At 38.6% G+C, this 22860-nt stretch overlaps 13 protein-coding genes across 13 annotated transcripts; 3 read left to right on the top strand and 10 right to left on the bottom strand.

The window, feature by feature from the left end:
• Positions 1 to 68: 68 nt before the first annotated feature.
• On the bottom strand, positions 69 to 955 carry C5L36_0A05160 (uncharacterized protein; the record flags this gene model as incomplete). The annotated part of the gene is made up of 2 exons (XM_029463536.1): positions 69 to 491; positions 911 to 955. The coding sequence occupies 2 exons, from the start codon at positions 953 to 955 to the stop codon at positions 69 to 71; spliced, it is 468 nt and encodes a 155-aa protein (XP_029319396.1).
• A 431-nt stretch (positions 956 to 1386) lies between these two features.
• Positions 1387 to 1980, bottom strand: C5L36_0A05150 (uncharacterized protein; the record flags this gene model as incomplete). The annotated part of the gene is made up of 1 exon (XM_029463535.1): positions 1387 to 1980. The coding sequence occupies one exon, from the start codon at positions 1978 to 1980 to the stop codon at positions 1387 to 1389; it is 594 nt and encodes a 197-aa protein (XP_029319395.1).
• A 248-nt stretch (positions 1981 to 2228) lies between these two features.
• Positions 2229 to 3233, bottom strand: C5L36_0A05140 (uncharacterized protein; the record flags this gene model as incomplete). Its single annotated transcript, XM_029463534.1, has 1 exon — positions 2229 to 3233. The coding sequence occupies one exon, from the start codon at positions 3231 to 3233 to the stop codon at positions 2229 to 2231; it is 1005 nt and encodes a 334-aa protein (XP_029319394.1).
• Positions 3234 to 3618: 385 nt separating this feature from the next.
• On the bottom strand, positions 3619 to 4665 carry C5L36_0A05130 (uncharacterized protein; the record flags this gene model as incomplete). Its single annotated transcript, XM_029463533.1, has 1 exon — positions 3619 to 4665. The coding sequence occupies one exon, from the start codon at positions 4663 to 4665 to the stop codon at positions 3619 to 3621; it is 1047 nt and encodes a 348-aa protein (XP_029319393.1).
• A 525-nt stretch (positions 4666 to 5190) lies between these two features.
• C5L36_0A05120 (uncharacterized protein) lies at positions 5191 to 6273 on the top strand (the record flags this gene model as incomplete). The annotated part of the gene is made up of 1 exon (XM_029463532.1): positions 5191 to 6273. The coding sequence occupies one exon, from the start codon at positions 5191 to 5193 to the stop codon at positions 6271 to 6273; it is 1083 nt and encodes a 360-aa protein (XP_029319392.1).
• A 97-nt stretch (positions 6274 to 6370) lies between these two features.
• Positions 6371 to 8382, bottom strand: C5L36_0A05110 (uncharacterized protein; the record flags this gene model as incomplete). The annotated part of the gene is made up of 2 exons (XM_029463531.1): positions 6371 to 8254; positions 8362 to 8382. The coding sequence occupies 2 exons, from the start codon at positions 8380 to 8382 to the stop codon at positions 6371 to 6373; spliced, it is 1905 nt and encodes a 634-aa protein (XP_029319391.1).
• A 263-nt stretch (positions 8383 to 8645) lies between these two features.
• On the bottom strand, positions 8646 to 9950 carry C5L36_0A05100 (uncharacterized protein; the record flags this gene model as incomplete). Its single annotated transcript, XM_029463530.1, has 1 exon — positions 8646 to 9950. The coding sequence occupies one exon, from the start codon at positions 9948 to 9950 to the stop codon at positions 8646 to 8648; it is 1305 nt and encodes a 434-aa protein (XP_029319390.1).
• Positions 9951 to 10312: 362 nt separating this feature from the next.
• On the bottom strand, positions 10313 to 14158 carry C5L36_0A05090 (uncharacterized protein; the record flags this gene model as incomplete). Its single annotated transcript, XM_029463529.1, has 1 exon — positions 10313 to 14158. The coding sequence occupies one exon, from the start codon at positions 14156 to 14158 to the stop codon at positions 10313 to 10315; it is 3846 nt and encodes a 1281-aa protein (XP_029319389.1).
• Positions 14159 to 14292: 134 nt separating this feature from the next.
• Positions 14293 to 15255, top strand: C5L36_0A05080 (uncharacterized protein; the record flags this gene model as incomplete). The annotated part of the gene is made up of 1 exon (XM_029463528.1): positions 14293 to 15255. The coding sequence occupies one exon, from the start codon at positions 14293 to 14295 to the stop codon at positions 15253 to 15255; it is 963 nt and encodes a 320-aa protein (XP_029319388.1).
• A 46-nt stretch (positions 15256 to 15301) lies between these two features.
• Positions 15302 to 17146, bottom strand: C5L36_0A05070 (uncharacterized protein; the record flags this gene model as incomplete). Its single annotated transcript, XM_029463527.1, has 1 exon — positions 15302 to 17146. The coding sequence occupies one exon, from the start codon at positions 17144 to 17146 to the stop codon at positions 15302 to 15304; it is 1845 nt and encodes a 614-aa protein (XP_029319387.1).
• A 207-nt stretch (positions 17147 to 17353) lies between these two features.
• On the bottom strand, positions 17354 to 18763 carry C5L36_0A05060 (uncharacterized protein; the record flags this gene model as incomplete). The annotated part of the gene is made up of 1 exon (XM_029463526.1): positions 17354 to 18763. The coding sequence occupies one exon, from the start codon at positions 18761 to 18763 to the stop codon at positions 17354 to 17356; it is 1410 nt and encodes a 469-aa protein (XP_029319386.1).
• A 393-nt stretch (positions 18764 to 19156) lies between these two features.
• C5L36_0A05050 (uncharacterized protein) lies at positions 19157 to 20389 on the top strand (the record flags this gene model as incomplete). Its single annotated transcript, XM_029463525.1, has 1 exon — positions 19157 to 20389. One exon carries the CDS (start codon positions 19157 to 19159, stop codon positions 20387 to 20389), a length of 1233 nt encoding a protein of 410 aa, XP_029319385.1.
• Positions 20390 to 20649: 260 nt separating this feature from the next.
• C5L36_0A05040 (uncharacterized protein) lies at positions 20650 to 22629 on the bottom strand (the record flags this gene model as incomplete). Its single annotated transcript, XM_029463524.1, has 1 exon — positions 20650 to 22629. The coding sequence occupies one exon, from the start codon at positions 22627 to 22629 to the stop codon at positions 20650 to 20652; it is 1980 nt and encodes a 659-aa protein (XP_029319384.1).
• Between the last annotated feature and the right edge of the window lie 231 nt (positions 22630 to 22860).

Here is a 22860-nt window from a genome sequence, read left to right as displayed (position 1 = left end):
CTAAACAAGTAGAGAAAGTTTTATTTATTAATTTATATGCGTATCTTTAAACAGTACTACAAATTAATTTAGAATTTTTCGAAACCCTTGGAACCGGAAGCAGAAGTGACAACCTTTAAGACGTTGAATCTAACAGTCTTAGAAAGTGGTCTACATTGACCGACAGTGACAACATCACCTTCTTGGACTCTGAAAGCTGGAGAAACGTGAGCAGCTAAGTTCTTGTGTCTCTTTTCGTATCTGTTGTACTTTGGAATGTAGTGCAAGTATTCTCTTCTGATAATGATGGTTCTGTGCATCTTGGTAGAAACAACAGTACCAGACAAAATCTTACCTCTGATAGAGACAGTACCGACAAATGGACACTTCTTGTCAATGTAGGTACCTTCAATAGCAGACTTTGGGGTCTTGAAACCTAAACCAACATCCTTGTACCATCTCTTGGTTCTTCTGGTAGCCTTAGCCTTTGGGTTGGTGAAGATGTGTGGTTGCTATAACATGTTATAGGAAAATGTTAGTATTATGCTTCAGGTCTATCATTGTGAATACATCCAGTTATGTGTACGTCTATTATATTGTCTTTAATGTAGAGAAAAACACATGCTGATCACTTGTTTGCCGAATTGCATCATTTCTCTTAATTCTTAATTGGCCATAACAATACAAAGTTCTTTGTTGAATATTTCTGCTGGTTTTTTCGTACATGCTCTATAATATGTTTTTAGTGATTCTTCGCAGTTCAAGTTCCCTTATACATGGCGTGCACCATTTCATTCACCAGATCTTTCAGGACATTTTCAAGTGTTACATATGATCTTCAACATTAGTAATACATAAACTGAAAATTGAAACATTCACATTTTAATTATTGAAGTTAAAGCATCAAGTGCTTTTCTTGTAATATTCATACCTTTTGGAAAGCCTTTTCAGATTGGACGGTTAATTCAGTGGTCATGTTTACTCTGAGTTTCGATCTTGTATCCAAAGATTCAATTCAAACACCAATACAAGCTCAACGTTTTCTGTACTTTTCATCTTCATCTTCATACGAAAAAAAATCAATACCATCACCAACCCTCACCACAGAGTGTGAGATCCCCATTCCCCGGAGAGCCCCCCTCTGGGGAAGGAAGGACCTCCACCGGGGTGGACGGGAGACAAATTCTGAGGACGCAGGGGGCGAGAAAATCTGGTCAAAAGAAAAAAAAAGCGCAAAAATATTGCGCGCGGTGCGAGGGTGCTTTTTATGCTTAAACCCTTTATGGGCGCACGTGATCAAAAGGACTAGTGAACACTCTTCCCTTTCTGTAAGATTGTGTAAGCGTTGATTTCAAAATGCTAAGTTGAAGTTATAAAAAGTACACCGAAGTTAGTTTACACCAAGGCCTACAAAAGGAACTCCAGCTTTGCAGCTTGTTCACTCCCGACCTTCTCCACAAGGAGTTTCTTGTCTAGGAATTTCATGTCATCCAAATCGAAACCTGGAACAACTATTTCTGTAATCCATAGTAGGTCTGTGGCGGTTTCATTTGCAGCATCCGCACTATTGACGAGATAACCTGCCTTATAAACCCCAGGTTCAACAACCCACTGTGTTCTCTCCCCATTTGCCACATCGAACCCAACCCTGAATGTCTCGAGCCTCCCGTCGGGATGGATACACACATATACCCCCGATCCACGCTGTAATACGTAGATACATTTACTTGTAACATTAACATGGAACCTGTTCACTGGGGAATCACATGTCATCAAGAAATGGATGACTGATGATTCAGAACGCTCTACATCTTTGTAGTCACCACTCTCTATTTGCAGTTGCTTCTTGACCACCTTGTCTTTGGATCTGTCGGTTTCTCTGAAGTACCCACCAAAGGAATGCTTCTCCAAATCCAACTCGCTGGCAAGTTGGACAACTGATTGATCTTCCCAAGTAATGCCTCTTTCTTTGTACTGTGGTTTCCTAATCTTGACAGCCATTATTGCCAAATCGATGAATAAACACAGATGTCAACTTAGACAATGAAAAAAAAAGTTTACCATTTTCTTTTTTTTCTTGCGTGCAACAGATAACCCGTTTATTAGTATAAGATAAAAGCTACAAACACAGAGGGTATAAATGCCACCCAGGCGTATAAATTAAAAGGTTTTGTATTTGCTATTGTTATTATTATTCTCCGATTTTTTTTATTCCTTTTTCTTGAAAATAACATTAAACTAACTGAACCTTAAATTTCATTCTTTTCAGTTGTGGATCCAATTTTCTTGATCTTTGCAGCACCTCCTGCCCAAGAATGGAACAAATCAATCAGTTCGTCATTCTCATGTAGGGCAAGAATATCGTCGGCACCACCATGACTTTCTCCATCGATGATAAAGTTAGGAACAGTGAATCTGCCTGTTTGTTTGCCGACATGCTCTTGTAGTTCTTTACCGTTTTCGTGTTTGTCCAACTCAACAATAACTGGTTCTGGAGAAATGTGGTACTCCTCCTTGAGTAATTGTTTCAATTTCTTGGAATATGGACAGTATGATTTGGAGAATATAACAACGGGGCTTTTAGATAAAATGTTGCTGAATTCAGAATGTGGATTAAATGAAGATCCCACATTGTGTGATACCCCATTCAGTTCGGCGTCCTCCTGCGCCTTCATTGCCAAATTATTGTTGGCACCACCACCTACTTTTTTGTTACCTATTTTCGAATCGTGGATTTCCTTCTGTCCAGCAGATCCTAAGACTTTGTCAGCCTTGATTCCACCACTTAATGGTGAATCCTTATCCTTTATCGACGAAACCAGATCGTCGTCAGAAGTTGACTTATCATGTGCCTTCTTCGCAGTAGGATCGCCTGCAACTAATGGGATTTTCTTTGATCCGTTTTTCGTCTCCGATTCACGGACTTTGGATTCGTCAATCTCGCCCTCCTTACCCTTGACTAACTGGTTACCATTGGTAAGTTTCTTAGTTTCGACATTGGAGTCAATCTCTTCCTGTTTGGAGTGTTTGGGTTTCTCTCCTGGAATCTGAACTTGTATTGCAGACCCAGTGGTGTCCTTGCCACTAACACGGTTAATATCCAAATCCAAAGCGCTCAGTGTCTCCTCACTAAGAACCGCACTTGAGTTTGGTTTCTGTGTTTGCGTGGTCGAGAGCAACGTCAACAACGTAACTACCACTAGTGTTGCAGCAATAATAAACTTCCTTTTTTTCTGAGATAGTGTAATACCCATTGTGGTTTGCTTGGAAAAAAGGAAAAATTAGAAATTTACAAACCGTATTGTTTTGTTGTAAGAGCAAAATAGACAAATTAATTAATCAATCCAACTTCTATTATAAAGGTAAAAATAAAAGGACAGGAAAAAAAACACACTGACTTCGTCACACCATTCATGTGGAGATACAACGTGTCTCCCCTCCCCCTTTTTTTTTCTCACAATTTCCCTCGCGTATAACTAAGCCTGTATTTTGTTTTTCCCCAGATTCCGTGATCCGGAGATGTTTAATGCAAATGTACCAAATTACCAGTGCGGCATAGATTCTTACTTATATATTCTAGATTTTGTGATTAAATATTTTTTATATAGTGTTCCGAGAATGTATCACTTGTCTATGGTTTCAGTCGGTGACAGTTTCGGCATACAACATTCTCTTGAGGTCAATCAGCTCTAGTTGGTCTTTGAACTCGTCAAAGAAGAAAAAATCGCTGGGAACGGGTTCCGATTCCACTTCGGTTGAGGGATCTCGGAATTCGTAGACGTATGGGTGCTCAAGACAATCTTGAATCGTCATTCTCTTATCAGGATTGAAAGTCAGGGTCTTTTCAATGAAATCGATGGCTTCTGGGTGTGCTTTGCGGAATATTTTCTTCATGGGGATCTTACGTTGAGAGCTGGCATGCGTTTTAATGTAATCCCTTGCTCTTTGTAATTTAATACTCTCCATGTCTTGCTCGCTTGGCGTGCCCAAAACTTCGAATATCAACAACAATTGGTGCCTGTAATCCTTCCCCGGGAAAATGGGTTCCCTTAAAATCATTTCGGCCAAAATGCAACCTATTGACCATATATCGATTGCCTTTGAATATTGGGCAAGTGATAGCATAATTTCAGGCGCTCTGTACCATCTAGTGGCCACATATTCGGTAAGAAAGGTGTTTTTGTCCTTAGTGACATCATTTTCAAATCGTGCCAATCCAAAATCGCAAATCTTTAAATCACATTTCTCGTTGACTAGCAGATTTGCTGGTTTCAAATCTCTATGAATGATTCCTGCACTATGTAAGTACTTGACACCTTTTAAGAGCTGGTAGAGCATATAGACCATATGATTATTACTCAATTGATGGGTTCTGATGACCGTATGCAAATCTGCATCCATGTATTCTTGTACAAGATAGACATCTTTAAAACTTTCAAAGCTTGTCGGCTTCTGAATGTCTAAAATCTTGATAATGTTTGGATGGTTGAACCTTTTGAGAAACTTAACTTCTCTTAGTGTTCTCAGACAAAAGAGACTACGATCGAAAGGCTCAATTTTCTTAATGGCCACCATCTCGTCACTGTTATGCTTATGCCCAACAGCAACTACCCCATAGGCACCTTGCCCTATAACACTAATGACTTTGTAGTCTCTGATATTGAACACAAAATTCTGTTCCTGCATGTTTCACTTGTTTTTTCTTCTTGCTGTCTTTTAGAATTATGTAGTTACTACGACGAATAGAACGTTGAGCTTAAAGGGTGATCAATGCTATCTATTGGAGCAATTGAAACAACCAACAGAAAAAGCCAGCAACTAAAGTCATTTGATAGATACCACAGAGAATTTGTACAAAAAGCTACAAAGGGATGAACCGACCGTCTTTCTACTTACAACACCCTTAGTATCTTCGAAGCCAGAAAATTTTCATCTCCGAAACGTGTTTCAAGTTCAAAGGTGAAACAATAATGCAGCATGAGGAAACAGTATCTTGCAATAGAGACTACAGGAATCGCAGACCGTATAAAATCTGTTTTTTTAATTAATCACGTGACCTGTATTTTTCAATTATGTCTTTCTTTTGTTCTGTTTATTTTTTTTTTGCTTTCGTATAGACTCGTTCCGAAAAGACATTTATCAAAATCTGTTTGTTACGAACCTTCAACTAGAGGCTGATACTTGGCTGTTGAATTAGTTCTTGCACAAGTAATGACAAAGGGACATATTAGGGCGTTAATAACCGGGACTTCGGGTAATTTGGGAATAAATATTGCCAAGAGACTCATTAAGGAAGTCCCTGCAGATATTAGACTTACAATTATTGTCACATCACGAACACTAGCAAATGCGAATCAAACTATAGCGCAGTTGAACGAGTACAATCTGCAAGAGGTTAGGAGAGAAGGAGTGCTAGACTTCGATTATTCGTTGCTGGATTTCACCGATATGGTGTCAATTTTAGCTGCTGTTTACGAATTGAGCAAATCTCATGAATGCCTTGATTATGTCTTTCTTAATGCAGCCCAGGGCGTTTACGATGGAATTGATTGGATTGGTGCAACAGTTGAATGTTGTACAAACCCAATCAAAGGTGTCACTTACCCAACCTATAAGATCCAAAGAGTTGGTGTGAAGTCCAACGACGGTTTAGGGTTGGTTTTCCAAGCAAACGTTTTCGGCCCTTACTATTTCATCCATAAGTTGATCCAGTATAAAATGTTTGAAAAATCTGTTGATGCAAGGATAATTTGGATAAGTAGTGTCATGTCTAAACCATCATACTTATCGATGGATGATCTACAACTATTGAAATCACATGAAAGTTATGAAGGATCCAAGAGATTAATTGATTTGATCCATTTAGCAACATATGAGAAACTAGAAAAACAATACGGTATAAAGCAGTACCTAACACATCCTGGTATTCTAACATCGTTTTCATTTTTCAAGTTCTTGAATCCATTCACTTATTATGGTATGTTGCTTCTCTTTTACATTGCCAGATTATTAGGTTCACCTTGGCACAATATCCATGGTTGGATCGCAGCAAACTCTCAAATCTTCACCTCTCTATATGCAAATCCAAGCGATGATTTGCAGAATGTTAAATATGGTAGTGCCAGTCGCTGGAATGGGAGGGAGTATATTAAAATTGAAGAGATTGATCCTACTGGCAAAGAAGATGTCTTGAAGTATTTTGAAGTTTTAACGTCCGAATGGGATCTAAAGCTAAAAGACCAGATAGTGAACACTAGATGCTCTAGTTTCAGTGATTTAATGGAGACAAAGTAAAATAGAGCTTAGATTAAGATACAGATAATAGTACTAATAACAATAATGGTAATACGATGGTAGAATAGAAAAATAAATAGAGGTATAATTTTTGTACTCATTCACGTAAGGACATTAAAGATCCAACAAAAGTCAAAATCAACCTTGATCTAACTTCGTTAATATCTTCCGGAACTAACCAAATTAGTGCGCCCAGCTTTCTTGCAATGGAAATTGCAAGCCTTGCGTTTGCATATTTATCTTCATCTGTATTGCCTGGGGTAACAATGTCATAATCAACGTAACCAGGTTTGATACCGTTCAATACGTCCAACAAAAAAACACCGGTAGACAACGAGGGATCTTTGAAAGACCGGATACCCGATGACTTACCACCTTTAGCTGCCATGGTGTTGGCCCACTTGAGAATATCCATATCCGAAACTTCTCTACCATTAATAGATAAAGATGATAAAGTGTTGTTAATATTTCTTCTCATTAATTGCCAAACTAATCCCAAAGTTAATACCTTATTACCATCAATAATATCAGAGCCTTCAATACCAACCAATGAGAACCGATTTGCTTGACCAATCGCAACGCAATAGTTTGTATTTTCAAGAGCTTTGAACCTTGACAATTCACCACCATTTGTTGGCCTTTTATTGATATGTCTCCAATCTACAGAACCAGGCATAACTTTGTCATATGCTTCTAACAAAATAGTTCCATCCTTTAAATCTTCAAAAAGTGACACTACCGGTGGTTGCACGTCTAAGGAGTTTAACCACAATGTGAAGACTCTGGCCTCTCTTTCACCTTCAGCATCAAATTCTTCAATCTCTGGTTTTTCTTCTTCTGCTATAGGATCTAAGCCTGGGTGAGTATTGAACAGGTGAGCTACAAAGGCCAAGTTCAACTTAGGGTTACCGGCTACCAAGGCCTTTGGTGTTAAATACTTTCTACATTCCAATTTATCAGCGTTGACTAAAATTTGCTCAGCCCTTTGCAGCAAATCAGGGGTTTGTAAAGGTGCTTTGGAGCATAATTGAGGTGCAAGTTGATTCAATAAAATGGTGTAGTTTTCACCATCAGAAACATCTTGGGAAAAATTGTTGACTCTTCTATTCCATCCGGCCGCAGCTAAATGGTAGTTGAACCATCTTAGCAAGATCTTTTCAGGAGGTAATCTTAGAAATTGTTCCAAGGTTTCATCATCTTCCAATAACCTGTAAAGTTCAGGATGTAATTTGATGTCAATCTTGCTCAACAAACCTCTACGGATGATTTGCCATATAAGACCTAAAATCAAATGTTCTTTACCATCGATAATATCTTCAGAGTGAACATTGACGACAATACATCCAATAGCCTTAGCAGAGTTCAAAACAATATTAGCATTTTCCAACAATTTAAAGTTGTTCAAAGCTTTACCATTTTTAGGAAGATTCAGAACTCTAGTATCGATTGTGTCAGGAACCGAGTCATTAATCAACGAAGACAACACTAAACCGTCGGTACATTCATCAAATAGTTGGAAAGTATCTAAATCGAAAGGAACACGATTGCCCACCAATGCGTCACCTGCCAAAACGGAGTTTATATGTCTGGTGAATTCTACACGTTCTTCGTCATCAATCGTATGTAAAGTCCTACCACCAGAACCTAGCACAACTTTCGCCTTGTTACGCACAAATGTTTCACTATTTTCTGCTCCTGGAATTGCAACACCGGAGCTTGGAGCGTTTGCCCCACTTCCTGATTTCATTTCCTTTAACTTGGCGTTCAATTCAACAAAGTCGTCAAGTTCAACATGTCCTGAGGCATCAACGGAAACATTTTTAAGCGCTTCTCTCACTTCATCATAAGATGCTTTGCCACTCTTGGAAACATTTTCAATGACGTCCTTCTTGTCTGCCCATCCCTTCTCATCAATGTCGATGTTCCGAAAGTCTTCTATGAGACCAAATAACTCGGATTGATCAAGAATTGGAAATTTCTTCTATTTTATTATCAAAATAGGATGCGTTAGTATGTTGCTGACCTTTTTTACGGAGAACATAAAATAAGGTTTGAATATCATAACAGGCAGCTCATAGGCGGACATACTTGCAGTTTGATCACGTTCATTGTAAACTGGTTGTTGTGTTGTCCCAATAGTATATTCTCAGCATGAGAAAGAATCTTTGCCCAAAACTTCGGTATATTATTTCGAAGTATCAAACGCCACCAGCCACCACCCTCGACATCAAAGAGAGAAATTCAGAACGCACAGCCTCGGCGGGGGGGCTTAGCCGGATGTATCAGCCAAATATTAAGTCTTGTTACTTATATATATATTACTACTTAGCTACTTGGTTGACCTTTTTTTTTTAGACAAGGATGTACCACAGTCATCCAAGGGTAAGACGAAACATCTCTTCCTCATGGAATATTCCCTTTACCCGCTTCTGTATGACTTGCCCAATTTCAGAGTCTAAGCAGACTTTTCCCCTATCAAGAGTTGAATAACTTCCCCGGGCCTGTTTAAGTAACTGTATGATACTTTCGTCCACAAGTGCACTACGTTCTTCCATTTTGTAAGAAAATTCTTCTCTTAGGGCCTCCATTTCTTCCTCGAATTCCTTATTCATCAACTCCCAGAACTCAATCTCTTGTGGTTCTAAATTGGTAAGAAATTCAGACGAATTCTGGAAAACGTTTGGAAGCTCCGAGTTTTTCAACCTGACATAGGCAATATCATCTTGAGACATTGGTTTCAATGCCTTCTTCATCATCAATATTCGACGCTCGGCATTGTTGTGAGTCCCCCCTCCCTGTGTAAGTTTCCTACTTTCATGTGCACCTTGAGCCGATAGGCTTTCATCCTTATACCCTAACATGGAAGCACTGTGCTCTTTTGAAATTCCTGGAACCTGCAAAATTAACCTTTCGTCAGTAGAATGCCTAGTATACGTATTCCTCTTATTACAATCTTTATTTTTTATGCAGTTGGAATTGAATTTCGAGAAGAACATCTTGGTTGTCATTTCCCCTTGTTCAAATGCCTTCACCTTAGATAACCTTAAAGGATGGTTTGTGCTGAACGTCTTATAATCATATTCATCCATATCATTTTTACTTTCGTTATTAATAATTAGACTCTCCGTTTTGCTTAAAAAGGACGCTTCGGAATTGGCACTTGCAGGGGAACAGGCTTCTATATCTAGAAATTTTCCACCTCTTTCATTTGTAGCAGATGAATTACAAAGGATATTTCGTATTTTGCTGTTTTTGAGTTTCAAGTTTAGAGTTGGAGTAATAGACTCAGGTCTGGAGGCACTTCTTTTCTTAGCTGGAGCTTTCTTCATACTTTCCAGGTAAGAATAGTTGGAATTGTCCCTTCCTTTCGTGGCAGGGATCGATTGACTCAGAGACTTAATGGCCTGTGTCTCATCTTGTATGCTGGTGTTATGATCGTTTCCAGGGCATGGATAATCTTGTGCAGCCTTACAATGCTCAGAGAGAGGGTTCCCCGAGATGTTAGTTTTTCCTAGTGTATTGTGTGTATTAGAGATCTCTTGGTATTGACTATGAATTGGTTCTCCCTTAATGTTATCCTTTTCTGGAGATGTGACATGGTTATGGTGTGATATCCTGGATGTTATTGCACGAAAAAATTTCCTTTTGCTTTCCGATCGCCTCTTTTGTCCAGGCATATTGGTAGTGTATTGACAAAGTTATTTACGTTGTCTTGTGAAGATATTGCCACAAACTTTGAAGTATAGTAGCTAATATAAGGCAATAGCCTCCCGGATTTTGTTTGCTAAACCTCGCCGCCTGTTGTAAAAATTCATGTCGAGCGCAAATATGGACTGAGGGATACTATCCTTACCATTTCTCAACAACTTGATATGAATAGCAAAGAAAAAAGCAAGGTCTATACATTCTGGCAGTAGTACAAATATTCTGAGTATACTTCTCTAAGTTTTTTTGCTAGTAATACATAACAGAATATCGCTATATATATGTATGTATGTATGTATGTATGTATGTAAAATAAACGTCCATGAGTTGGTGATTAAGACACTACATGGTTTAAACAGTAACAACCACAACCACTAGGACACTGGTCCATCTTATTCGTCTCCCACCATTCCAGTGCACATGAGTCATGCATTATATGATTACATTTACTGCACACTGATAGTCTCTTAGTTACAGCCATGCCACAATAATTGCACTTATTTTTGTGGTGAAACTTTTTCCATTTTTCCAAGGGAGATTCGGTGGCCTGGTACTTGAAATCTTCACACCACCCAACTGCGCCATAATGCTCCTTAAAATCATTACTGCTGGCTTCACTTTTTGAACTATAATTGAATTTAAGGACTTTTAGTCGGTTAGCAGGCAATCCCCAGCTAAACAAAATAGATGCGTATTGTCTCCTGTAATCTTCTAACTTTTTCAAATCGACAAAAGACTCAATATTGACACAATATTGATTTTCGTACAAATCCAACTCTGTTGTGTTCATCATCTGGATATTAACCTTGGGTATTTCGTCTGCCATGACTTTATCATTAGAATTCATTCTTACAGGAACGGCCCTAGAAAATTGCTGGCTAAACACGTTTGAGTGCAGGGAGACAGACCTTGATAATTGAGGCGCAACACTGAGATTTGAGTGGATATCTGATCCTTGGAATAAATTTATACCTGTGGTGTTCTTATGCCTAATACCACGCCTATTGTGAGAAACTTTAATAGAATTCATAATCATATCACCAGCAGGTGAAGAACTTTTAAAACTATGATCATCATATTCATATGATGATAAAGTGCTTACTGACTCCATACGGTGATGAATTGCATCGACAGGGCTAGCAGGATAAATGCTTCTAGTATTTCTCCGATCAAATGACACTTTGTTATGCACCAAGGGAGACAACTTACCACCATTGAGTAAGTCATGTCGTAATGGGTTGCTATCTCTCTGTAAAGAAACAATGCTACTTTCGTGGTTTAAGCTAGGTTTCCCCATTTTGTTATAATGACTAAATGGTAGGTTGATCGGAACTTCTGGGTGGTCCTTGATTTCGTCGTTTTCATATAGAATACACGACAATACCGCAAGCATTTGTATATCTTTGACTTTTTCAAAATACTCAAACATAAGTTTAACTAACCAAGCACCTCCAAACGGATGAAATCCCCAGTAAAACCTATAATTATTGAGTATATCAAGATTACTAGAATCTCTTCCTATTTTCTTCAGAAGATTAGCTGCACTGTCGGCATCTATAACCACATCTTTCATTAGAATGACCGACAGCATTTTCCAACAATTCGCAATTGTAGTATAACCGTACTTTTCTGCAACCAGTGCATTATGTTGTGCCAGTAGAGATGGCTCATCTCCTAAAATTCGATATTCGTATGCTAGTTCCATTTTAGCAGGAATCAAATGTCTGAAATCGTAAATTTTTATGAGATTCTTATTCTGGTTATTTTTGGAGTTACTAGTATGTTGTGATTTTTCAGTAACTACTGAAACAACATTGCTTCTGGCGTTTGAGGAGAAATGCCTTGATTCCGAGTTGTTTACATTCCTGAGCAACTCAGGAACTCTAGACCTATATAGTCTATCGTACTGGAGATCATTAAAATCTTCAGCCAAGCTGTCATCAGATGACTCTGAGTCTGTGTCTCTTTCATCATTATTGTAACTTTGCTTATTTATTTGCAGCCTGCTACTAACAGGTTTCCTTTTAAGGTTTCGAACAAGGCTAAATCCCTGTTGGCCAAATTTTATAAGGTGCTGCTCTTTGTCTTGCTCTTTGGACATGAAAAAGCAAACGAGGTGGCCACTCGCTGTCCAGATTGCACCACATCCTTTAGAAACGGGGGTACTATCAAATGGTGCCTTCTTCACATGAACATTGGTGCCTTTTTTACTTCTAGCAGCGGTGAAACTTTCACCTTCATTCTCTCCTTCATCATCGTAATCGTCATCCTCCTCCTCATCGTCATCATCTTCATCTTCAAAACCATACCCAATATCCGATATAGAGCCATCGCTTTCGTTACTTGAGATATTTTGACTTGCAGAAAACAATTCGTCGTTTTCCCCCGACACATAGTTTAGGTCATAAGTATCTAATGCTTGCTCCAGTTCCAAATCAACGTCAACCTTCTCGCCGAGTAAATACCTTAAACATGTTTCCAAGCAAAACCTCTTGTGTGAGCATAATCTGCTTGAAATATTTTGCAAGTTAGTCAAAATTTCTTGCTTCTTGTCTGATTTTAATTCATAAGTGTCCTCAATCTTAAAGCGAGGTATAGCCTCTGGAGAAGGATACCCAACAGGAAAGTTAAATTCTATTCTGATAAAGATCAAATCATCTTTGTTTTCCGAAGACCAAGGTCCATTTAGTGATATTACCAAAACACCTGTGGATACTGAAATTCTTTCAAAACGAAGTTTGGGAAATTTATGGCCGACATTACTAAATTCTTCACCCAGGTTAAGAGGGCGTGTGCTGTTATCGCCATAAGAAGCACTATTTGGATCATCGCTAGTATTTTGAAATGCCGATTGTCCAAACTTAATACCTGAAATCCAGTTCAGGTGATTGAATTCACCGGCAGTTTTAACAGTTCCATTATATGAGCCCAAAAATCTTTGACTCTTATGGCGTATAATCAATTTATTATCAGTGGAGACCGGGGGCTCCGGCCGATAAGACTTATATTCAAAATCTACGAACTTTTCACCTTTAGGTAAAGGCTGGTTTCTTTTAAAGTTTACACTTTCATAAATCTCATCAGTTATTGGCCATAACCTTAAGTCCTTATCGGCACTCCATGTAACCAACTGAAACTCACGATCATCAATATCTGAATTTGAAGAATGCCTTGAGCGCCAGACAAAGTCTTTAACAGGTTCATGGTGGCCTTTAAAAGTATAAACTGGTTCCAGTTTATCTTCCCCATTTTTCCCTTGATAGTTCACTAAATACAAGGAATTGTTACCTCCTCTCATGGGCATAATTCCACAAGCATGATTACCAAATGGTAAATGTCGAGTTTTAGCAACAGGAAAATCTGTCCTGATAGTATAGACCGGCTTTTCGTATTCCTTATCAAATGACCAGAATTTCACTGACATATCATTGGAACACGATATTAGTTCATACTTATTTTCCCTGCTCCAATCTAAACCATTAATTTTAGCATCATGGCCTTCTATGCTTTTCATCGGAAGTGCACCTTTCCTAATGTCCCAGATTTGAATATTATTAGCATGCGACGAAGCAAGTATGTTTGGATCCTTATAGTTCCACTTGACTTGAGAGGCACCAGACCTCCAGTCTGACCATTGCTGAACTGGTCGGTTGGGACAACGAAGATCCCATGCAATTACAAAGGAATCAACAGAACATGTTGCTAGCATTTCAGGGTTTTGTGGATGAAAGTGTATGTCAGTAATTGCTCTGGTGTGATTGTGCAAAACATATTCAATGGCATTGGTTGATGGTCTAGCCAAATTCCACACCATTGCCTTTTGATTTGAGGTGGACACTATCCACGACGGTTTGGATGCATGTGGTGACCACTGCACATCTGCCACCTCCCAGGAAGTTTCATGATGAAGCCACCTAGGTGCCGCAAATGGATCATCAAGATCAACAACTAAGAGACCTTTTCGTCCGGCTAACACAGCGTCCCTACCACATGGAGAAATCGACATTATGGAAAGATAATTGCTGTCGACTCTCAAGGACAAGGGATTTCCAAAAGTGATTGAATCATAGGGAGATTTGGTCTTCGACATATTCTTAAGATTGAGGTAACTAAGTTCGGACCTTCTTTTCAATGACTGTACGAAAGATGCAAAAAAATCATTCTTCACGTATTGATTCATGATCTTAATCTCTAATCTCGCAACATGAAAAAAACCAGTATTTTTTTTATGCTGTAGTCTTGACTAGCCATCAGCTTCTTTCGACTTGTAGGAAATAAAAAGTGAAAAATTCATATTGGAATATAAAAGGAAAGATGACAGACACCGGCCCATCTGAAGTGTCAAAGAATAGAAGTCCTGCAAGAGTTCAACTGGACCCATCACTTGTTAAGGAAAACAGCAAACCAGACCAAACTGGACAAGTTTTCAACATTTGGTATAACAAATGGACTGGTGGCGAAAATAATGGCCGTCGGGGAATCACACATGCGAAACATAGATGTAATGTAGTTCTTGATAGCGGCTATACTAGAGCTGACAAACATGCAAGAGAGGGTGAAATCAATAGAACACATTACATATGCTTGTATTTTGCTAGAGGATATTGTTGCAATGGAAAAAACTGTGACTATCTCCATAGGATTCCCAATGAGTTAGATATATTTTCGCCAACAGTCGATTGCTTTGGTAGAGAAAGATTCATGGACTATAGAGACGATATGTCTGGTATTGGATCATTTGGGAGGGTTAACAAAACACTGTTTGTCAGTAGATTATCAACCACTACAAGCGATATGACCAAAAGGATCACCAAAGCTTTTCAAGAATTCGGTGAATTAACAAACGTCAGGTACATTAAAGACAAGAATATAGCTTTTGTGACTTATAAATTGGAGAGCCAGGCGCAATTTGCCAAGGAAGCCATGTACTGCCAAAGCTTAACCCCGGGTAACGAAAATGAGACAATAGATATACGATGGGCAAATGAGGACCAAAGCGTTGGTGCAAAGAGAAGAAGAATTGAAAAAGAAGAAGAGATGTCTATGGAGGCTGCCAGAAAACTTCTACAAAAGTTGAAGGAGAATAATTCTCAAAGGAAGAACACCACCATTGTTACCACTAATGAAGAACCTGGCGTTAAAGACACCAAACCACAGATAGATTTGGAACTTAAGGGTATAAACATTGAGGCTCTGCAGAGGCTGAAAAGGCTAAGACAAGAACAGAAGCCTTCGACCCTTTACACTGGTTATTCAAGCAGTGACTCAGAGAGTTAATTCTGGTGATTGGACTGTAAAAATTATGTATGCATTAAGGGAAGTCTCAGTTTTCGATGTTTTTCATTCCTCTGGTGATTTCATAGTCTAAATTCATGAGATCTTTAGGGCAATAGCTTATAGGACTCTTCTCTATCATATTTTTCAGTTCGTATAGGATGTCACCATCGGTATCGGCATTCCAGAAGGTTATAGCTGTGCCTGTCTTCCCTGCTCTGCCTGTTCTTCCAATTCTGTGGACATACTCTGAAATTGAGCGAGACATTTGATAGTTAATCACCAATGAAACATTTGGAATATCTATTCCTCTTGCTGCCACATCCGTTGCTACCAATACACTAGCTTCACCGCTCTTCATATGTTGTATGGCCTCTTCTCGCTGGCTTTGTGACCTATTACCATGTATGATTGCGCATTTGTACTGATGGGATGATAAATACTCAAGTAATTGTTCACATGTTCTCTGATAATTAGCAAAAATAATGACAGGGGGAGGATATTTTGGTAGAATCTTCCTAAGGAGAGACATTTTTTGCTCTTCATTATCAGAAACTTGAATTGCATCTTGTAAAATACGTTCTACCACATTGTTGGCCTCTCCTACAGTAACTATTGCGGGGTTCACCATATGATTTGAAATAATTTTCTCAACACCAGGGGGCATTGTGGCTGTGAACATTAACGTCGTCCTTTTCCGTTCTCCGCTGCCGATATTAAACGGATTCTTTTCACCAGGAGGTAATTGCTCAAAAATTCTATTCAACTGCTTTTCGAACCCCATATCCATTGTTCGGTCTGCTTCATCGGCTACTAAAAAGTAACAGTCATTCAAATTAATGATCTTCTGTTCCAAAACATCTAACAATCTACCTGGTGTACCAATAAGAATTTCAGCGCCTTTTTCAAGTTTAGTTATGTTCTCATCATAGGTATGCCCACCCACAATCGAGGCAACAAGAAATTGCATGTTTTGTAGGAATTTTTGATACTCTATTTCAATTTGCTGGGCTAGTTCTCTAGTGGGGACAACGATGAGTACGTATGGACTTCCAAAGGCTCTCACTGGGGGAAGTTTTGAGATGTAGCAAAGCGTGGGTATCAAAAAAGCAAGTGTTTTACCGGAACCAGTTTCGGCAATACCAATGACGTCGGAACCAGAGATCGCCAGAGGAATGGATGCTCTTTGTATCGGAGTAGGATCTTTATAGTTTAAGCTGCTCAATATGTTCTTTTTCACAGCTTCGGGAAAGTCCCCTTCTTTCCAATTCCTTAAGAGAATAACGTTAGATTTTCCTTTAATCACGATATCGTAGTCTTCTTTCATAATTCTCCAATCTCTGTCTGTCATCTTACTAAGAGGTTTCTCTGTCCAATGCATCTTATCATACGCTGAAACTTCACTCTTTTTCCTTTTTGAAGGTATCTCTAGTAATTCATCTACTATTCTCTTCTTAACAGGGACTAATAGTTGAACATCGCTTGATGTATCTTCAGACTCATCCCAATCAAACAAAAACTTGGATTTATGGTTTCCTTTTGGCTCTTCATCTGGTTGACGTGCAGGATTCACGTTTCCTGTATTTTTGATAGTATGTTCGTCCTCCAGATAACTTTGGATCTGAAAACCTTTTGTTGGAGGTGTTTTAGTAGCCTTTGACGCAAATGATTTTCCTTGTTCATGATTTCCACGTTCTGTTTTTGTAAGAAATTTGGGCCTTAGTGAAGCAGCACTTTTTTTTTTCCCTTCCCAACCTCTTTTGAGATTTAAAAGTTCTTCCAAGCTTGGAGGTCGATTATGTGTAGACATTCTTCTGTGTGTATATTTTGTGTATTGTTGGAGAAGATATTCTAGATGAATGACAACGAAAAGGTGGCGGCTTGAACTAAACATTTTTCGTTACGCATTATTTCTTACATCCCAAGAGAAAAAAAAACAAAATTCTAGAAATAAATGAAGCCCCATTTAGCAATTAAGATAGATAGAACAAACTACCACAGAGTTAACATCCTGACATGTTATTCATAAAGATTGCTAAGGTTCTATACATGGCTATACTTTTACATTAAGATATGGTGATATTTACTAAGAAGTTCACATTTAACGACGTGTCTTTCTGTTGCTGTGGAATTGTTTCACTTGACGAATTGCTTCTGCAGATGCTCTGTCGACAGAATCATGCAGTGCCAAAATTTCGTTCTTAGGTGGTGTTTCCTTTGGTAGTTTCATGTTAATGACTTTTTCGATTCTCAAGATGAGTTCTAAGTCATACTGGGTAACAAGTGATATTGACTTTCCAGATCTACCAGCTCTAGCGGTTCTGCCCACTCGGTGGATGTACGCCTTGGAATCTGTAGGAATATCGTAGTTGATAACTAAATCAACAGACGGAATATCCAAACCTCTTGCAGCAACATCTGTAGCAACTAAGATATTTTTGTCCCCTGACTTGAATTTGTTCAATGCTCCTAGTCTTTGGGCTTGAGTAAGCTGACCGTGTAATGGAATGGCAGAAAACCCAAGAATTCTTCCAAGTAAAGAGATGTTTTGAGCGTGTGCACATGTTCTTGTAAAAATGATGATGGATTTTCCAACATGTTCATTGAGAATATGCACAAGGTATGTGTTTTTGAAGCCGTCAGGAACAACCATCAATGTTTGGATTAGTGTTTCAACAGTGGAATACTTGTTGTTAACAGCAACTTTAACCGGATTATTTAAAGAAGCTCTTTGTAACTTGTCAATCTTAGAAGTCAACGTAGCTGAAAACAAGTAGGTGGTTCTTTTTCTTGGAATTATCTGCAATATTTTATCTAAAACAGGCCCGAATTCAAGTTCTAGCAATCTGTCTGCCTCGTCCATAACCAAAAACTTCAAAGCTCTCAAGGAGAAACCTTTGGTGTTTTCCAAGTGGTCCATTAATCTTCCCGGGGTTGCAACAACCACATGCGGTTTACGCATCAATTCTCTCGCCTGCTCCATCATGTCCATACCACCAACAATGGTACAGCACCTCAAACCCATATTCGATCCTAATGCATCAAAGGTTTCTCTTATTTGATACGCTAATTCTCTTGTTGGTGCTAGCACACAAGCAAAATAGGGAGTTTGTGCTTCCCATAAAGCCTGCAAAATAGGAATCGCAAATGCTGCAGTTTTACCTGAGCCAGTTTGTGCAATACCAATAATGTCTCTACCTTCTAAAGCTGGCCCTAGCGATTGTGCTTGAATTGGAGTTGGTTTATCATAATTCAAGCTTTCAATGGATTCTAGTATATCATCTTTCAATCCAAAATCTTTGAATGACTTTTTCAAATTTGCTTCTTCCTCTTCAGTTGGATCAGTCGATGTTTCTTCCTTCTTTAGTTCATCTTCTGACTCATCATCAGTTTGAGGTTTTAAAACATGTCTTTCTTCCTTGTTTTTGTTTGAAGCAGCTAGTTTCTTTTTCAAATCATTTATATATTTGTTGTTTATCTTCCTTTGTGCTTTACTCACTTTACCTGACATTCTATACAAGTTGATCTGCAGTGGTACTTTCGTAGTTTTTAGTGAAAAGAAAAGAGTTCTAACTTCTGTTTACAATTAGTAAATCAAGACAGGAAGTATTCCTCAGAAAAAAAAATAATAATGTGAGCTAAAAAAATTTTCAGTCCAAACGATATTTTTATCAAATAAGGAATTTTTCACTTGGTATTTCAAACACAAGTAAAATTTGTTTCATACCATTACAAACAAGCAACAATGGCTAGGAGAAGAGTATGTCTAGTAAGAGGATTGTGATTTTTTACTTCTGTATCAGCACCATACTAACATAACGCGTTCATCAAATCAAAACAGCAAAAAAAGAGAACTCACGTTAAGAAATCGGAAGAAGAGGCAGGTAAAGGAGTGCCAAAATCCATGGTTATTCATCTCGGAACAGCACTAGAAAACCATGTCTTGACACAGCTTGTTAGGGACACTAGAAACATGATGCAGCCACACACGGCGATTCGTCTTCGTGAAAGAAAGGCAAATAAACTAAAAGATTTTGTTGTCATGGCAGGTCCTTTAGGTATCACTTACTTGATGATCTTCAGCCAAAACGAAAAAACAGGTTCCACTCATCTAAGATTCTCGTCCATGCCAAGAGGGCCAACTATCAGCTTTAAAATACTTGAATACTCCCTATGTAAAGATGTCACACGTATACAGAGAAACCCAAAATCTATCGGTGCTGGCGCACATGAGTTCATCAATCCTCCATTGTTAGTTATGAACGGTTTCACCAATCCAAAAGATGCATCGCCAGACGAGAAGTTAGTCGTTACAATGTTCCAAAATATGTTTCCACCTATTTCGCCATTGGAAACAAAGGTTGGAACTATTAGAAGGGTACTATTACTAAACAAAGATAAAGAAACAGGTGAAATTGAGCTGAGACACTATGTCATTGATACAAAATTAGTTGATGTTTCAAAAAACGTGAAGAAGCTAATCAACATCAAAAGTCATTTAAATAAGAAGTTGCCAAACTTATCACAAACAAAGGATGTTGCTGATATAATTTTGGATCCATATGCACAAGCTGGATTCACTTCGGACTCAGAAGTTGAAGATGATGCAGTGGTTGAAGTTAATGAAGAGTTAGATCTCCCAAAGGTGATGACCAAAGAAGTTACTCGTGATGAAATTAACGATGAAGATGAAGAAGGTGAAGGACATAGTGAAGAAAGACACAGCATGAAAAGGAAAAAGGCGGTCAAATTAACCGAAATTGGTCCAAGAATGAAATTAGGATTAGTGAAGATCGAGGATGGTGTTTGCGGTGGGAAAGTGTTGTATCATTCACAATTCAGAAAATCACAGTCAGAAATCAATAAAATGGAACAAAGACATGCTCTTAGAAAGAAGGAGAAAGAAGCTAGACGTAAGGCTCAAGCTGCTAACGTTGCTAAGAAAAATGAAAAAAAAATGGCTAAAAAGCAAAGAAGAGAGGAAAGAAGAAAAGCTGGTGAAGAAGTTGAGAGTTCTGATGAGGAAAAAGATAGCTCTGATGATGAAATGGAAGATTACTCTGATTTTGATGTCTCTGAGGATGTTGAAAATGGAAGTGAAAATAACGAGGACAAACTATTTGACGAGGAGGAATGAAAAAGTAGTACAGGTGTTTGTACTGTGTATAATTTTTAGTAAACTAATAACATGTGTCTTTGGTCTTCTGTAGTCTACCCAGAATCAATTCAGAGAGTGGGAAAGTGGGATCATTAAAACTATAAAGAAATATGAGGATATGTAACAATATTGCACAATATAATGTTTTTTTTCAGTTTAAAATAAAAACAGACAAATTCAAATCAACAATCAAATTAATATAGGAATTAAAGAAAAATAACAGTAGCAGGAAACCAGTGCTATATGAAATCAATCATTTCAATCTTGGTGTTTTTCCGTTCAGTGGTAGACCAAGAATCGACATTGAAAACAAGACAGTCACCAATACACCAGCCCTCCCCTTGAGAAATAACTGACTCTACTAAATACCAGTTAACTTCAGACTTGTGTTTTTTCCATCCCTTATCTTTTAGTGCGCTAAGGGTAAGGTCTCTCTCTTCATTGGACTTACCATAGTAGTAACCAAAAAACAGAGTTTCAAAGTTTAATGTTGAAACTAGGGAAGATAATTCACTACTTGTTTTCGATTTGTTCCAAATCTCTGCCAAACTATTTCCCTTCAATCCGGAAGGGAATGTTCCATTTGGTGTATGATTTATTGTTTGAAATGGATTGTAATTTGAAGTCATCACGTCTTTGCTTTTGGAGATTGAAAGTATGAAAGATTGAATACCTGGGGGTAGAAATCGGAATCCGTCTGTTGCTGCCGCCAGTTTCTGTGACTTTGTGAATCCAAATGATACTGATTCTGTAGTCGGGCTAGATGATGAAGCATGTACAGCAGAGAGCGATGTGACAGCATTCCCATTCAAACTTTCGGTTGCCTTTTCTATCGCAGAAGAAGAAACTGATGTATAATTGTTTTTACTATTTGCTCCACTCGTTATAGTTGTAGTTGAAGTGCTTGAATTTGTGGTTACCTCCTCCTTCGGCTTTTGCTTCTTTAGGGCTTCTAACACACTTGCTGCGTTCAAAGCATTAGAATTTATTGTCGAGTTAGGAATGGAAACAGCTTCAGCTGTTTGCGCAGGAGATGATACACTATTTGATCCAGACATAGTAGACATATGTTCATTAACAGGGGTAGGCAATGGCACTGCCATAGAGGCAGGTTTGCTTGCAGGTGGTGTCACAGATGTGTCCTTCTTCTTGACGGCATTCACCACACTTGACCACTTAATTTCGCCGGTAACGGGTACCGGTGCCGGCTTGAGGGTTGTTACTGTAGCTTGATTGTTGGAGGAAGTTCCAATAGATTGTATCACTGGAGGGTTTTCGTGAGAGTCATGGTTATTGTTAACATTGGTAATTTTGCTCGACAATATCCCCACGGAAGAAGTCGAAGATTGTTTCACCAATGGAGGTTTGGAAGCTTGCACAGAGTTTGACCTCGAATTGGAGCCAGAATGGTTGCTAGTCGATGACCGAGATTTCGGCCCTTGCTCAGGTATCGAATCGTTGCGTGAGTTTGATGACGATGGCGGTTGTACGCTTGGCTCCTCATGCAAGAGATGGATGTCATTTATTAAGGCTTGATCGGCTTCAAGATCCAAATCATCGTAAATCGTATCATCAAACATGAAATCCGGAGCTCTATTTTCATCCAAATAGTAGGTTATGTCCTCACTGATATTCATCACCTCATCAACATTCAAAACTTCATTCTGTAGCAACCTTAAAATGATCTCTAATTTTTCAGTATGCCACTGATGAGAAGCTAATAATTCTTCCAATTCTTTCTTCATCTCCTCATTCTGGACGTTTCTTTTCCCCTTTTTAGAGGGCTGTAATCTTTCAATTTCCGCCTCTATACTCTCTGTCTGCTGCCCAAGGGTCTCTAAAGCTTGCCTGACAAATTCACATGCTTCGTTGTCAACTTTTGGCTCGTCTACGGCTGCCAAGCTTTGGTCGGAATAAGCTTTGGTTTTGCTTCCCTTTTCCACCACTTTATATTTCTCCATTGCTACTTCGACCAAACGACGATGTTCAAGTAAAGAGTTTTTATCCTTGATTTCATTTCCGGCTTGCCAATTCTTCACTTGCTCTCTAAATCGTTGTAGTTTTTTAATTTCCTTCTTCAAATCACTCTCCAACTTTTCCTTTTGAGACGAACTCGTCACGTTCTCATGTCGTTCATATAAAGTGTCAAAGATTTCCAAACCTTCGATGATTTTTTTGAACACTTTGTCCATCTCCCTGGGTGAATGAAGTAATTTCATGTTAGTATTTGTGCAAGGGGTCCGATGATCACGGGGAAGTCGGTATTATAATTCTGAAAAGAAGAATAAAAGGTTTGCCACCGATACATACTGTTGGAGCTTTCTCTGACCAGACATGGCTATATGTGTTTATATTTGTTGGTTCCGTGCCTGTGTGTGCGTCACTACCAAAGGTTTGACTATGGACTTTGCGGTTGGTGAACCGGTACCTCTACATTCATGTCGAAAAAT

The sequence above is a fragment of the Pichia kudriavzevii genome, chromosome 1 (genome assembly GCF_003054445.1).
Source record: "Pichia kudriavzevii chromosome 1, complete sequence".
Taxonomy (NCBI): Eukaryota; Fungi; Ascomycota; class Pichiomycetes; order Pichiales; family Pichiaceae; genus Pichia; species Pichia kudriavzevii.
Note: the sequence above shows the minus strand (reverse complement) of the source record. Positions and strands in the feature narration are given on the sequence as shown.